General features: G+C 42.2%; 1 protein-coding gene across 1 annotated transcript in view; it reads left to right on the plus strand.

Moving 5' to 3' along the window:
- WDR64 (WD repeat domain 64) overlaps window positions 1-16,129 on the plus strand; it is a 56,474-nt gene that overhangs the window by 33,509 nt on the left and 6,836 nt on the right. Inside the window, exons 15-21 of the mRNA XM_006761342.2 lie at window positions 3,873-3,974; window positions 5,472-5,541; window positions 6,651-6,687; window positions 7,406-7,545; window positions 8,326-8,431; window positions 10,224-10,282; window positions 12,178-12,287. Of these exons, the coding sequence (XP_006761405.1) occupies window positions 3,873-3,974; window positions 5,472-5,541; window positions 6,651-6,687; window positions 7,406-7,545; window positions 8,326-8,431; window positions 10,224-10,282; window positions 12,178-12,287 (624 nt within the window). The remainder of the gene's footprint in view (window positions 1-3,872; window positions 3,975-5,471; window positions 5,542-6,650; window positions 6,688-7,405; window positions 7,546-8,325; window positions 8,432-10,223; window positions 10,283-12,177; window positions 12,288-16,129) is intronic.

A 16,129-nucleotide genomic window follows, 5' to 3' on the forward strand; every position in this document is an offset into this window, starting at 1 on the left:
CCTGGAGTCAATCATGAGGAGACTATGTACTAAGTGTCTAAATCCCAGAATCCTACATAATAAAAGGCTAATATGCAAATCGACCAAATGGCTGAATGACCAGTCGCTATGATGCGCACTGACCACCAGGGGACAGACACACAATGCAGGAGTTGCCCTCTGGTGGTCAGTGCACTCCCACAGGGGGAGCTCTGCTCAGCCAAAAGCCGAGCTCACAGCTGGCGAGCGCAGTAGTGGTGGCGGCAGTGCTCTGAGGGCTCCCGGACTGCGAGAGGGTGCAGGCAGACTGAGGGTCCCCACGAGTGCATGTGCCTCGTGCACGGGGCCTCTAGATAAGATGAGCCTTAAGTATTTGTGTTCTCAAGTGCTTTGACTTTTACTCTTCTCACTCTAGTACATGCTTGCATGCGTTATCCTGTCCAAATTCATAACCTCAACAAATACTGAAAATACACACGAAACTTAAACTCTAATCTCCCCAGAGCTTCAAACATACATATCTGGCAATAACCGAGCCCCAATTACCTTAAAGTCCCACATGCCCCAAACTTTGGCCCAACCTCCCCCTCCCCCAAACAACTCCTCTTCCTGTATACCCAGTGACACCACCTACTAAGTCACCAAAATCAAATGGTGAGAGGCATGCTGGATGGGTTTTCCTTCTCATTCACCACCCCCAATACGTCTAATTCATTACAGAGCGGTGCTAACAAGGCCATGGCATTTGCAATTCCAAATCTCCACCAATTAGATTTTCTTCATGCTATGGTCAAACACTTCACCTTCTCCCTGCCATCCACTTCTAAATGTTCTTGCCATTGGTTGTAAAGGAAACAATAGAACAATCGTGTTCTTTGCTCTGGATGGATTGCAAGTGATGAGCAACCCACAGTTGTGCAATTGGGCTAGAGAGCAAGGGCCACGTGTGAACACCCTCGGTTAAAGGAATCTGTAATATTGTATGTACTTTGAGGTACAAGGTGGTCAAGAACCTTGATGAATGAATAACAGGAAAGTCAAGTTTATCTGAGTATTTGGGGGAAGGGAAGAGGTAAAAAGGAGGGGAGAAGAGAGTGGGAGAGGACAAGGGAAAAGAAGAAGAAGATGCAAAAGAAATCTCTGCCTCTCTATTTACAGTGCATTACATGCTACTGGTCTACCCGGACTCTGTACCCCTTCCCAATCTAAGTCTGAGTCTTTACTTTTAACCAACTTTAAAAAAAAAATGACTTCAGAGAGGAAGAGAGAGATAGAAACGTCAATGATGAGAGAGAATCATAGCATCGATCAGCTGCCTCCTGCTCGCCCCCTACTGGGGATCGAGCCTGCAACCTGGGCATGTGCCCTTGACTGGAATCAACCTGGGACCCTTCAGTCCGCAGGCTAATGCTCTATCCACTGAGCCACACTGGCTAGGGCTTAACCAACTTTTGAGAGAACATGCATCTTTCTTGTTTCGCCCTGGATTTATTCTCCTTTGAACCTTTAGTTGAAGTAGATGTTTCTGCAGAACGCTCCCTCTGTACCCCAGCTCGTGTTCTCTCGGTCCCGGCCCCTAAAATTTCGTCATCCTTCTGTTCCTTCTCTTCAACCCTCACCCCTAAGCTGTTCTCACTGTCTACTTGTCATTTGCATACGCACTGTACAATTTCTCACCCTTTTATTAATGCCGTTCTCACACTGTGAGTGTCGGATCGTGGGTGACTCACCACCAAGGGAAATCAGCTAGACACAAAGGGCACAGAGTCCTGAGGCCACAGCCCAAGGAGGGGGGAGCTGCCCTGAGAACATGTCCAGCTTGAAGGTGGAGCTCCTCCTTGTTGAAGTGCTAGGCATTTCACCAAGGGATGCATGCAAACACCACATCTAATCAGAGAATGACAGTGTCTCCTTAGGAAAAGATGATTATGTAAAAATAATCGATTTAGAATCAGTGGAGTATTTTTGCAGAACATATAATTTAGCACAGCAATGTCTAATGTAATTTAGGCCCAGCTTTAAAGGCTCTGGCACGAGATATGGTACCCATATTCATGGCGGAGGCCATCTCTACCTCTACCTCAAACTTGGCCTAAGATCCCTTCACCAGTCAGGAAGAAACAGCTCTTCTCTTCCTGTTCAAAGCTCTTTGGGGACCAAACTAGAAATTGTTCTTGTTCATTAATAATCCATTCCACCATTCAGCTAGTCTGCAGAGCAGAAATGTGTAAAAAGTTTGAGCTTAGCCCTGACCGGTTTGGCTCAGTGGATAGAGCGTCGGCCTGGGGACTCAAGGGTCCCAGGTTCGATTCCGGTCAAGGGCATGTATCATGGTTGCGAGCACATCCCCAGTAGGGGGTGTGCAGGAGGAGGTTGATCGATGTTTCTCTCTCATCGATGTTTCTAACTCCCTCTCCCTCTCCCTTCCTCTCTGTAAAAAATCAATAAAATATATTTTTTAAAAAAAGTTTGAGCTTAACAAGTCATCAAGCCCACAAGCTCCTCCTTTGAGCTTGGTTCACCCTCCTCCGACCCCTCAAGAGCTTCCTTCATCACTCAACAGATCCAATTAGCAGAGACAATTTCCATTAAAGCAGTGATTCTCAACCTTCCTAATGCCGCGACCCTTTAATACAGTTCCTCATGTTGTGGTGACCCCCAATTTCATTGTTACAAATTGAACATAATTAAAGCATAGTGAAGAATCACAAAAACAATATGTAATTATAGATGTCTTTTCTGATGGCCTTAGGTGACCCCTGTGAAAGGGTTGTTTGACCCCCCAAGGGGGTCGCGACCCACAGGTTGAGAACCGCTGCATTAAAGGAAGAGGAACATTTTGCTTTGAGTTCCATTTGCTATAAGAAAAGTTAAGTGTGGCTTTAAGAGCTGAGCATGGCCTGGCCAGTGTGACTCAGTGGTTGAGCGTCAACCTATGAACCAGGAGATCATGGTTCAATTCCCGGTCAGGGCACATGCCTGGGTTTCAGGCTTGATCCCCAGAGGAGGGGGTCATGCAGGAGGTAGCCAGTCAATGATTCTCTCTCATCATTGATGTTTCTCTCTCTCCCTCTCCCTTCCTTTCAGAAATCAATAAAAATATATATTTTTTAAAAGGAACTGAACATGAAGTGCCAGTGGAAACTGCCTGGGAAGGTGTTCAATTCTTTGGAATCTGGGTCAGTGGGAGACTCCAGTAGCAAGAGCAGCATAATCACTGAATTCCCTGCTTATCTTCTCCACTCTGTTCTAAGTTCCCTGCTGGCAATAACTATATTTTATTCAAATTTATCACTCTACTTGTTCAAAGAGTAGAATTCTAACCTTTTTTTTTAATCCTCACCCGAGGATATTTTTCCATTGATTTTTTTATTTTATTTTAGAGAGAGTAGAAGAGAGAGGGAGAGACAGAGAGAAATATTGATGTGAGAAAAACACATTGATTGGTTTTCTCCTGCACGTGCCCTGACCAGGGCCCAGGCGAGGGAGGTGCCGGCAACCAAGGTACGTGCCCTTGACCGGAAATGAACCAGGACCCTTCAGTCTGCAAGCTGACGCTCTATCCACTGAGCCAAACCGGCCAGGGCTGGAATTCTAACCTTTAAATCCTATGAAACTTCCAGGATATTACAGAAGCCCACTCCCTGACCTACAAGTAGGAAGAATAGACCAACCACTTGAATTAAAGGACTTTTACACACTCAATGTTTGTGTCGCTACACAGAGCCTTATTAAAAAAAGATATGTTCAAATGCTATATACCTCTAGATTTTCTATTCATGTTGATATCAACATTTTAGGAGTTGGTGAGCTCTGCGTGGGATTTGTAATGTAAGGCATGTAAGTTACCTAATTCTTACAGGCTTATCATGTACACGTATGTTTCTTCCCAGGTACAGACCTGAAGATTGCTTCACTGTGAATCTTGACTTGGATCCCAAACGCTATAGAGTTAATGACATCACGTTCCTCTTCCGTACCCTTGAGTGTGCAAGGTAACTTGGTACTTACTGAGAGAGAAATGCGGTCTGAGTCTTACGCGGGTGACATCAAAAGGGTTCTCCCCATCCCAGCCTTAAGGAAGGTACACGTGAGGGAAGGTACACGTGGGTAGACTGCCTGGCTTCAGCTTTCTTCCCCCGTCACTGGGTTTTGTAGCGGATGGTCCCCGGGGATCCAGTTTGCTGTGTGGGAATGTCATTTCCTTCACTCGGTCAGACCCACGGCACCCTTTACAACAGTAGCAAAGAGGGGACATGCTCACTTGACCACACTTGTAGCCAAAATCAAACTCTGGGAGCACGGATGTGACGCAGACAGATCAAATGGCAGCGGGTCTCATATGGCCTCCAATAAAACCGAGCAATCATCATCCATTTCGGAGAGAGCGAGAGATCATTATTTAAATATTGAAGAGAGGCCCTAACCAGTTTGGCTCAGTGGATAGAGCATCGGCCTGTGGACTGAAGGGTCCCAGGTTCGATTCCGGTCAAGGGCATGTACCTTGGTTGCGGCCACATCCCCAGTGGGGGGTGTGCAGGAGGCAGCTGATCGATGTTTCTCTCTCATCAGTGTTTCTAACTCTCTATCCCTCTCCCTTCCTCTCTGTAAAAAATCAATAAAATATATTTTAAAATAAATAAATATTGAAGAGAAAGTATTTTTCTCTTTATATTTGCTTTATGGTTCTAGTTTTCCATTCGTAGGCCTTGGTAAACACCTCTCTGAAGAGAAGTCAACAGTTTCTATGCTAGCCTGACCAGTTTGGCTCAGTGGTTGAGCATTGACCTATGAACCAGGTCAGGACTCATGCCCAGGTTTCCGGCTCAATCCCCAGTAGGGGGCGTGCAGGAAGCAGCCAATCAATGATTCTCATCATTGATGTTTCTATCTCCCCCTTCCTCTCTGAAATCAATAAAAAAAATATTTTTTAAAAAAAATGTTTCTATGCCAGTTTTGGGTCACCCAGAGGTGAGCCAGAATATATTCCGTTGGCTTGGAGTTCCTTACTCTGAGAAGATCTTGAGGACTTGCTGTGGATATGCTTGCCCCAGACCCCAAGGCACTGTTCAGCCCATTCCAGCAGCGTCACAGAGCAGACCAGGCCAGAACGGAAACTGTAGAGTAGAAGTTAGCCAGGCTACTCAGGGCCCCACCCCTACCCCACCCACTCCCACCACTAGACGCCGTGTCAGAACCTCTGGGACTGCATCTAGCCTTGGGCATGGGACAGGCAGCTGTTTCGTTCCCAGACCAGGCAGCAATGAACCTGAATTCCTGGGGCTCCCCAACAGCCCCCACCAACACCAGGCAGATGAGCATTTGTGACACAAGATATGGGATGTGCTTTGTTTTATACGTGAGCGGCTCAGTGTCTACAGAGGGTGAAAGAAGTATCAGAGAATGAACTGAAATCAAAGCAGAGAAGAGCACCTGTTGAGTAGGAAAGAACCTTAATGTTTCCTCTTTGGGCTTCCTCTCTCTCCTTACAGGAAGACAAGTCAGGATTCCGTATGCTCTTCGTCCCAGTGTGACTCTAGTAAGGGTCCTCAGAGCAGCAAGGTAAGCAAGAAATAGGGAGAGTGTGTCTTAACCTTTACACCCAGTGTTGGTTCAAAAATCGGGGTTGGTTGCATTTTCGCCCTTCCTTCGATAGAAGGTAAAGGGGCCCTGGCTGGGGTGGCTCAGTGGGTTGGGTGCCGTCCCGTCCACCAAAAGGTTGCTGGTTTGATTCCCAGTTAAAGGTTGCAGGCTCAGGATCAGAAGGCAGTCAGTGAATGTTGCGCTCTCACATCTATGTTTCTCTCTCTCCCTGTTCCCTCCTCCCTCTCTAAAAAAATATTCTTAAGAAGTAAAGGGGAAAAAAATTTCTGTGTGTGTGTATGTATGTAAAAGTTTTTTTTTCTAAAAAGCAATGTCTAAACTGATTTCATCCATTTTTCCCTATTTCTGAAGGCTTTCATTACTTCAAATAATCAATACATAATCATGAATAAAATAAATTACAGATGCTACTTTTTCATTGATAAAATAATTTTAGACGGTTTTGCTGAATGCATTCCATACATTTCACAGGGGGAAGAGACAACACAGTGTAATGTTTGGCTTTCAAACTGTGTTTTCAGTTACAATTTTACGTATGTTTACACGTAACACTTCTAGTTAGGATTTTGTTTAAAGGGGAGTTTTCACTGCAAAAATTAATTAAAAACCACTAGCATGGTGGAAAGAATAAACTTATGAGAATATTAGGAGTCAGATAGACTTGAACTTGAATCCAAGTGTTCTGATTTATCTGATTAGCTTTAGAGACAGCCCTAATCTCTGAGTTTCCATTTCTTCATCAGTGAAAATGATGAACAAATGGAAATAATAACACCCACATGCATGGTGGTTAATAAAATTCAAAATAATGTACACCACGAATGGGCATGCATTGGGCATTTAATTACTCTCGCTATTATGCTATCTCTGAGCCACTAGGAGGAAGTTGTGTCACAGATAACCCAATTCAGGAACATGAAAATCTCTCAATATGTATTTCAAAGAATTAATCCAAAAATAAGTTTAACGCTTAGCAATGTATCAGTTATCTGAAGTGTCTACTGATCCAGGATATCTCATTTCCTGACAATGTCTTAGAAACACCTTCTTTTTCTCCCCTAATCCAGGGAAGCAAGCAGAGCATACATGACGGCGAGGGCAAAGGTCAGTATGAAGTCACCTCACTCCCTTATTCTATAATTATTTCTTTGTGCCTCAGCCGGTTTGGCTCAGCGGATAGAGCGTTGGCCTGTGGACTGAAGGGTCCCGGGTTCCATTCTGGTCAAGGTCATATTGCCAAGGTTGTGGGTTTGATCCCCAGTGGGGGGCATGACAAAAATTAACCAATGAATGGATAAATAAGTGGAACAACAAATCAATGTTGCGTTTTTTTCTCTATCGGCACCGGCTTTCCTCTGGCACCCTGGACGCGGGCTTCCCTCGCAGCCCCAGCTTTGTCCGGAAGGTCATCCAGAAGGACGTCTGGTCTAATTAGCATATTACACTTTTAATATATCTAGATAGATAGATAGATAGATAGATAGATAACTGTGCCTCTTAATCTCCTCTGAAACTGATACTAGATGCATAAGCCATTCTGTATGTGTAAGGTTTGAGCTGGACGTTTACGTGGTTTTAGCGGTCATGTACAGTGAAGAGGCTATGCAACAGGACCAAAAGCAAGCTCTCAGGTTTTCCCAGCGATTTGGGAGTCCATTTGCTAATGCCGTGTTGTTCTCTGCCCTGATTGAAACTCTCTTGGGTTAAAAAAAAAATTCTAGGGAAAAGAATGTGTTGTTTTGGGTATTTTCTACTTGTGTTCCAGAAGACTTTGAATTCCAAGTGTTGCCCGCACCGTGGCAGCTCATTAATTTTCCCGTAGGTGAGCAAACGGATATCATTGAGGGGGAGCAACAGCCAGCTGACAAAAAGCACGTTGCAAGCATCGGTGTGGCCGAACCTCAGCCGCCTGTCCTGGTCACCGCTCACGAGGACGGCCACCTGCGCTTGTGGACTATCGAGGTGATGTGCCCACTATTTACCTGGCATAGCAAAGGATGAGGAAGAGCCCTGGCCAGTGTGGCTCAATGGATAGAGTGTTGGCCTGCGGACTGAAGGGTCCCGGGTTCCATTCCAGTCAAGAGCACGTACGTACGTACCTTGGTTGCAGGCCCCTCCCCAGCCGGGGCCCTGATCAGGGCACATACAGGAGGCCATCAATTGATGTGTTTCTCTCACATGGATGTTTCTCTCTGTCTTTTACTCTCTCTTCCACTCTCTCTAAAAAAAAAAAAAAAATCAATGGAAAAATAGTGGCTGAAGATTAAAAAATAATAATAATAATAAAATAAAACAAGTGAGATGCACGTAAGCCTGTAAAGAATGTTTGTTTAAAATAATATGTAACTGGGGGACTCGTTCCCCCTCCCCATGTGGGAGTCTGTACTTGTTCTTCAATAAAATTTCCACCTTTGCAAAAAAAAAATTAAAAATAATAATAAAAAAATAAAATAAAATAATATGTAACTGAAAAAGAGATCTGAGGAACAGCATGATGAGGGTCAGGAGAAGTACAGAAATCAACCCCCAAATGCTCTGTAATAATCAGAGTCCAGAGGCCAATCATGAATAGTTGTCTACACCTTCATGAATATTTAATTTCCTATGGGTAGTTTCAAATTACTTCTACTACACATAGGGTCATGTTTTGGTGGTAGAGATCATTTTTTAGGTAGGCTACCTATAGAGAAACTCAACTCCCACATGAATAGTTTACGGAATTTGTGGTTATACTTTCTGCAGGGACGACTGCTAAAAGACATGCTGCCTTTTACAAAACATTCTGCCATTTCCCTGACATCACTGAACACCGATTCCTGTTCCCGGATCCTGCTGACCAGCAACGTAGGTAAGTCATCGTCTTCATGTAGTTGGCTGTCCTAACCTACAAGATATAAAAAAGGAAAATATGTGGCATGCGTTCATACAAAGGAATAAGAGCGATGCTCAAAAATGAGAAGAGGTGTCGAGAGTGCCAAGGATAGCTTGCTGAATGGACAGAACAGTCAATGATGTGAACACCTATCTCATTCCTATTTCCTTACAGTAAGACATTCTATTTCTTCCATCTTTAAGATGCATACAGGACTACCCTGACCTTACCTATTGGGGAGAATATAAAGTTTTCATTTTTAACCTTGAAAGGGTTGTGTTGCATTAAGTCTTCATTATTAAAGGGAGAAGTGGCATGAACAGAGAGGAAGTCTCGGTTCTCAATAGGAGATTCTATTTTATACTTATTGTTAATAACTAATATAGCTGATCTTAATTCTTTAATGTAATGATATTCTTTTTGGTGTTTTTCTGTTTGTTTTATTTTTTATTGAATTTATTCTTTGGGTGGCATTGGTTAATAAATTATATAGGCTTCAGAGGTACAATTCTATAACACATCAACTGTATGTTGTATTGTGTGTTCACCACCCCAAGTCTCCTTCCATCGCCATTTATCCCCACCTGTCCCCACACCCTCTTCTGCCATCTCCCCCCACCCTCTTCCCCTCTGGTAACCACTATACTATTATCTGTGGTAACCACTATACTATTATCTGTATCTGAGTTTTTTTCTTTCTTGCTTAATCTCTTCACCTTTTTAACCCAGCCTTGCAACCCCCCTCCCCTCTGACAGTTGTTAGTCTGCTCTCTATCTCTGTGTCTATTTCCATTTTGTTTGGTTGTTTATTTTATTAGTTAGAGTCCACATATGAGTGAAACCGTATGGTACTTGTCCTTCTCTAACTGGCTTATTTCACTTAGCATAATGCTCCCCAGGTCCATCCATGCTCAACCCCTGAGCCACACCGGCCGGGCTCTCCTTCAGTTTTGAAGAATAATTTCTAAGGACACAGAATTCTAGGTTGGTGGGGGTTTTTCCTCAACATTTAAATATTTCACTCCATTCTCTTCTTGCTTACATGATTTCCAGGTGTCAGATGCAATTCTTATCTTTACTTCTCTATAAATAAGGTGAAATTTTTCCCTGTGGCTTCTCAAGCTTTTTTCTTTATGTTTGAGTGTCTGCAGTTTGAATATGATGTGCCTCGGTGTAGTCATTGTTGCTTTTTTATTTTTATTTTTTTTATATATTTTATTGATTTTTTACAGAGAGGAAGGGAGAGAGATAGAGAGTTAGAAACGTCAATGATAGAGAAACATCGATCAGCTGCCTCCTGCACACTCCCCACTAGGGATGTGCCCGCAACCCATGTACATGCCCTTGACCGGAATCGAACCTGGGACCCCTCAGTCCGCAAGCCGATGCTCTATCCACTGAGCCAAACCGGTTTCGGCAGTTGCTTTTTTTAAATCTAGTTGTTACAACTATCATTTGGATTGTAGGACAATTATCGTCATAACCATTTGGGCTTCATTTGGTCCTTGTATACTCACCTCTCTTTCATCTACCTTGATGTCTAGAAGAGCTTTGACTTTGAATGTATAAGGCAACCTCATTTTGACTTATTAAGCCAGAAACAGAAAAGAATTGCCACATATAAAAGTTGATACGAAATTTCTTCTTTCACTGCTGCTTCCTCAGATTCTACTTTATTTGCTGTTGTAAATGCCATGGCAGTGTAGGTAGCATGGACTTGGACAACAGAATACTCAATTACATAGTGCGATGTTTACATTTTATACAGAAGGACACGTGATCCTTTGCAGTGTTAGCTCCTTCCTGGATCCGCCTCATGATGAAAAGGTAAGACTTTAGTCTTCGTCTAACTTGTGAATCGGCGCATATGGATGTCTCTGTGGTAGACATCATGAAAGATCTCCAAGCCAAGACTCCCTACTCTCCTGTCATGTAGACTACTAGGAAGCTTAAGCCACATGACAAGTAACACTGGTCTATTGGGGAAAGGAGTGGGTGAGTGAGTGAGTGAGCGGGTCATTTTCCACCTACTTCATGGTGTGTTTTTTTTTATTTTGTTTTTTAAATACATTTTTATTGATTTCAGAGAGGAAGGACGAGGGAGAGAGAGATAGAAACATCAATGATGAGAGAGAATCATTGATTGGCTACCTCCTGCACGGTCTGAGCCCTCATCCTGGGCATGTGCTCTTGACCAGAATCAAACCTAGACCCTTCAGCCCGCAGGCCGACGCTCTATGCACTGTGCCAAACCAGCTAGGGCTCTACTTCATGTTTTCACTTATTTGTGAGAATCTATGAAGAAACCCAGAGCTTAAAAGAGCTTATCCATCATTTAGCCCTCCACAGGCAGTTTTTATATCTTTTATATCTTCATAGACACTCTATGGCAGTGGTTCTCAACCTTCCTAATGCTGTGACCCTTTAATACAGGTCTTCATGTTGTGGTGACCCCCAGCCATAAAATTATTTTAGTTGCTACTTCATAACTAATTTTGCTACTGTTATGAATCATAATGTAAATATCTGCTATGCAGGATGTATTTTCATTGTTACAGATTGAACATGATTAAAGCATAGTGATTAATCACAAAAACAATATGTAATTATATATGTGTTTTCCAATGGTCTTAGGCGACCCCTGTGAAAGGGTCGTTTAACCCCCAAAGGGGTCGCGACCCACAGGTTGAGAACCGCTGCTCTATGGGCATGTGACTGCAGAGCGGTCTGCAATTGACACTCCAGTTCAACAAGTAAGCAATGTCTTCTGTGGCCTGAGTAGGAGCTCCTAGAGTTGAGAATAAGCCACGTCCGGAAGGAACTTACCAGTCAAACATCAGGATGTCTTTGAAAGAGAATGAGCTGGGCCTGTTTCTTTTGTTAATTCCTTGTGTTTTAGAGTTATTATATACAGACCCCCACGCCCCACACACATACCACCAACAAAAATAACTAAATATACCTGGATAAAATTTTACAATAGGAAAAGTCTCTTTGTCACTCTCTCCTTTAGTCTCCACCTTCCAACTCTGCTTGCTCCTGCTCCTGAGTACGTTCTCCCCGAGTTCCCCCACAGCCTTTATCCTAAGGCTGTTCTGTTCTTCCAGCGAGTCATTTAGTAATTTTCAACTAAATGAATTGCTAATCTCAATTAAATGATAAATTTCTAAAGACATAAGGTACTTTCTGTTCCAGGGATCTGTATAGATTATCAAACATCTAAAACTTGAATTTAAAAAAATATATATTTTTTTATTTCCAAGAGGAAGTGAGAGAGAGAGAGAAAAAGAGGGAGAGGAGAGTAGAAACATCAATGAGAGAGAGACAACAAATGGCTGCCTCCTGCACGCCCCGCAATGGGAATCAAGCCCACAGCCTGGGCATGTGCCCTGACCAGGAATCAAACCTCCTGGTAAATAAGTCGATACTTAACCACTGAGCCACACCAGCCAGGCTAAAAATGGAATTTTTGAGACCTTACCAAGCAAAAGAAGAGCTCGTTGGGGCAGGGGCACCATCATCTTCCACACATGCCCGCACCATTAATACATTTTTATATTTATATTAATATTATATTAGTATATAATTAATATAATATTTATGTTAATATATTTTAAGAGCTCCTAAGCCGGGCTCTTTAATGATTAATAGTTTGCTCAAGCTTGAACTTTAATCAGCACATACTTATTCCAAGGTACGTGTGCTTTATCGTTGCCGTCTAGAAATTCAAGCAGCTGCTTGCCTGGCGTGCTCATTCTTTAGAAATTGTTCAAGCGATCTACGTAGAAGACAAACAACTGGTGCTGACAGCCTCTGTCGATGGCTCCGTAAGGTATGGACTTCCATGCTCTGTCTGTTGTTGTTGTTTTTAAAATATATTTTATTTATTTTTTACAGAGAGGAAGGGAGAGGGATAGAGAGTTAGAAACGTCAATAAGAGAGAAACATCGATCAGCTGCCTCCTGCACACCCCTTACTGGGGATGTGCCCGTAACCAAGGTACATGCCCTTGACCGGAATCGAACCTGGGACCCTTCAGTCTGCAGGCTGATGCTCTATCCACTGAGCCAAACCGGTTAGGGCTGTTGTTGTTTTTAATCCTCACCCAAGGATAGTTTTCCATTGATTTTTAGGGAGTGGAAGGGAGGGGGAGAGACAGAGAGAAACATCGATGAGAGAGAGATACCTGGATGGGTTGCCTCCCGCATGCATCCTGACCAGGGCCAGGGATCGAGCCTGCAACCAAGGTGCATGCCCTTGACTGGAATCAAACCTGGGACCCTTCAGTCAGTGCTCTATCCACTGAGCCAAACCAGCTAGGGCTGGATTTTCGTGCTGTGAATTCAAGGTTTTGAATATGAGAGGAAAAGGATATTCAACTACAGTCGAAGTACATAACCTAAACACAATCATGCTTAACTGACTGAAATAAATAAACAAATAACTAAAGGTGGCACACAAAACAGCCTTGGGAAGAAGGCCATTGGTTTGGAATTCTTTTCCAGGCCTAAGGAAACGAGATCCCTTGCTCATCTGTGTTCGAATGTATAATAAGTACTTTCAATAAGTAGGTTTTTTTGTAGACTTATTTCAAAGAATTAAGCAAGATGGATAGCTCAGAGAGGTAAGCCCACGCCCAGGGAGACCACAGGAAGAGACACAAGAATCCGAAGTCAGTAAGAAGTCACAGAGCCCGGCCAGCATGGCTCAGTGGTTGAGTATCGACCTATGAACCAGGAGGCCATGGTTTGATTCCCAGTCAGGGCACATGCCAGGGTTGTGGGCTCGATCCCCAGTGGGGGCATGCAGGAGGCAACCAAAATGATTCTCTCTCATCATTGATGTTTCTTTTTTTAAAATATATTTTTTATTGGTTTCAGAGAGCAAGGGAGAGGGAGAGAGAGATAGAAACATCAATGATGAGAGAGAATCATTGATTGGCTGCCTCCTGAACGCCCCACACAGGGAATCAAGCCTGCACCCGGGCAAGCTTGCAAGCCCTGACCGAGAATCAAACCGTGACCTCCTGGTTCATAGGTCAATGCTCAACTACTGAGCCATGCCAATTGGGCCTTCTTTTATTACGGTATAATTTACACATAACATTAGTAAATGATTCAATATTTGTATATGTTGTAAAATGATCACCACAATAAGTCTAGTTAACATCAAGTCTCCTTAACATCCATTACCACAAATAGTTATAAAAAATGTTTTTCTTATGATGAGGACTTTGAAGATCTATTCTCTTAGCAACTTTCAAATATACAATATAGTATTATTAACTATAGTCACCATGATATATAAGGCCTACTTGTTTTTAATTGCCTAAATAATGCTACATATACATACATAAAATTCTAAAAACACAAATATATATGTATTAATAGAAATGTCATGACATTTATTGAGACAAATTGTCACATATTAAGATGTCTTAAAATTATGATGATGAATTGTCCTCTTAAGAGAATAAATTTAGGTAAGAGAGGCTTCAAAGTATATTAGCGAGTTTAAAATAAATAAAAGAATTTACAACTGTTACCACAGAAATACAGAGGATTATAAAAGCCATTATGAATGGCTACATGCCACCAAATCAGACAACCTAGGAGTGGACAAAATTTTAGAATAATAAAACTTTCTTCGATTAAATCATGAAGAATTAGGAAACCTGAATGGACTAATAGTAAAGAAATTAAAACAGTAATCAAAACCTCCCCAAAAGACAAAACACTAGGACCAGATGGCTTTCCTGGTAAATTCTACCAAACATTCCAAGCAGATTTAATACCTGCCCCTTTCCAACTCTTCCAGAAAGTTCATGCTTCTTAACTCATTGTGCGCGGCCAATCTGACCCTGGTACCAAACCCAGGTAAGGATAACATCAACAAATAAAATGACAGGCTGATATCGCTGATGAACCTAGATGTAAAAATCCTCAAAAAAAAAAATGTTAGCAAATCAAATACAGCAGCACATTGTTAGGATCTTACACCACAATCCAGTGGGATTCATCCCAGGCATGCAAGGATGGCTCAACATGAGAGAATCAATCCATGTGAAACACCACATTAACTAAGTGAAGTAAAACTGTCAGTGTTTGCACATACGTCATATATTAGTTATATAGAGAAGAACCTAAAGACTCCAGCAAAAAAAAACAACAACAACAACAAAAAAAGAACACCAAAACACACAAAAAAAATAATGATAAATGAATATAATGAAGTTACAGGATACAAAATCAATATACAGAAATTGTTTGTTGTGTTTCTAAATTCTAACGATGAACTATCTGAAAGAAAAAATAAAAAAAGCAATCCCATTGTATGATCACAATGAAAAGAACAAAATGCCTAGAAATAAACTTACGAAGGAGAGGAAAGGCAGGAAAGGCCTACACACTGAAAACTATAAGACATTTGTGTGCATGGGTTGGAACAATTCACATTATTAAAATGTGCGTATTGATGAGTGGATTAGAAAACTGTGGTATATCTACACGATGGAATACTACGCTGCTGTAAAAAAGAAGGAACTCTTACCATTTGCAACAGCATGGATGGAACTGGAGAGCATTATGCTAAGTGAAATAAGCCAGTCAGAGAAGGAAAAATACCACATGATCTCATTCATTTATGGATAATAAAGAACATTATAAACTGATGAGCAAAAATAGATACAGAGGCAGAGAAACATCAAACAGACTGTCAAACTACAGCAGGAAGGCCAGCAAGGGTTGGGGAGGGTGGTAAGAGATCAACCGAAGGACTTGTATGCATGCATATAAGCATAACCAATGGACACAAGACACTGGGACGTAGGGGAGGCCGGGGGAAGGTCAAGGGATGGGGGGGAGGGGGGAAGGAGACATATGTAATACTCTTCGTAATACTTTAAGCAATAAAAAAATACCATAAAATAAAATGTGCATATTGCCTAAAGCAATCTACAGACTCCAGGCAATCCCTATCAAAATACCAAAGTTATCTTTAGAACAAAATAGGACAAAACATCCTAAATTTGTAGTATGATACCATAAAAGACCCCAATTAGCCAAAGCAATCCTTAGAGAGGAAAAAATAAAGTCAGTGTGAGCTCTGATTAGCTTAAACGAGCAGTGTTACTTAGAGAAAAACCTGTTCCTTATTTTCTGGCTTCAATGAATGGTTATCATAAGTCCAAATTCAAATTGACATTTTCTGAAATTGTTGTAGATTAGAATTCTAGCTAATAAAAATGTTTATGTTATGATTAGTTCCATATATTTAATGAAAAGAGTTCTGGACTCAAGTTTAAAATCCATAATGAAAACCTTGTCGTTAGCCCTGACCAGTTTGGCTCAGTGGATAGAGTAGGGGTGGGCAAACTTTTTGACTCGAGGGCCACAATGGGTTCTTAAACTGGACCGGAGGGCCGGAACAAAAGCATGGATGGAGTGTTTGTGTGAACTAATATAAATTCAAAGTAAACATCATTACATAAAAGGGTACAGTCTTTTTTTTTTTAGTTTTATTCATTTCAAATGGGCTGGGGCCGGGCCATAGTTTGCCAACGGCTGGGATAGAGTGTCGGCCTGCAGACTCAAGGGTCCCAGGTTCGATTCCGGTCAAGGGCATGTACCTTGGTTGCGGGCACATCCCCAGTAGGGGGCGTGCAGGAGGCAGCTG

The sequence above is a fragment of the Myotis davidii genome, unplaced genomic scaffold (genome assembly GCF_000327345.1).
Source record: "Myotis davidii unplaced genomic scaffold, ASM32734v1 scaffold174, whole genome shotgun sequence".
NCBI classification, from domain to species: Eukaryota; Metazoa; Chordata; class Mammalia; order Chiroptera; family Vespertilionidae; genus Myotis; species Myotis davidii.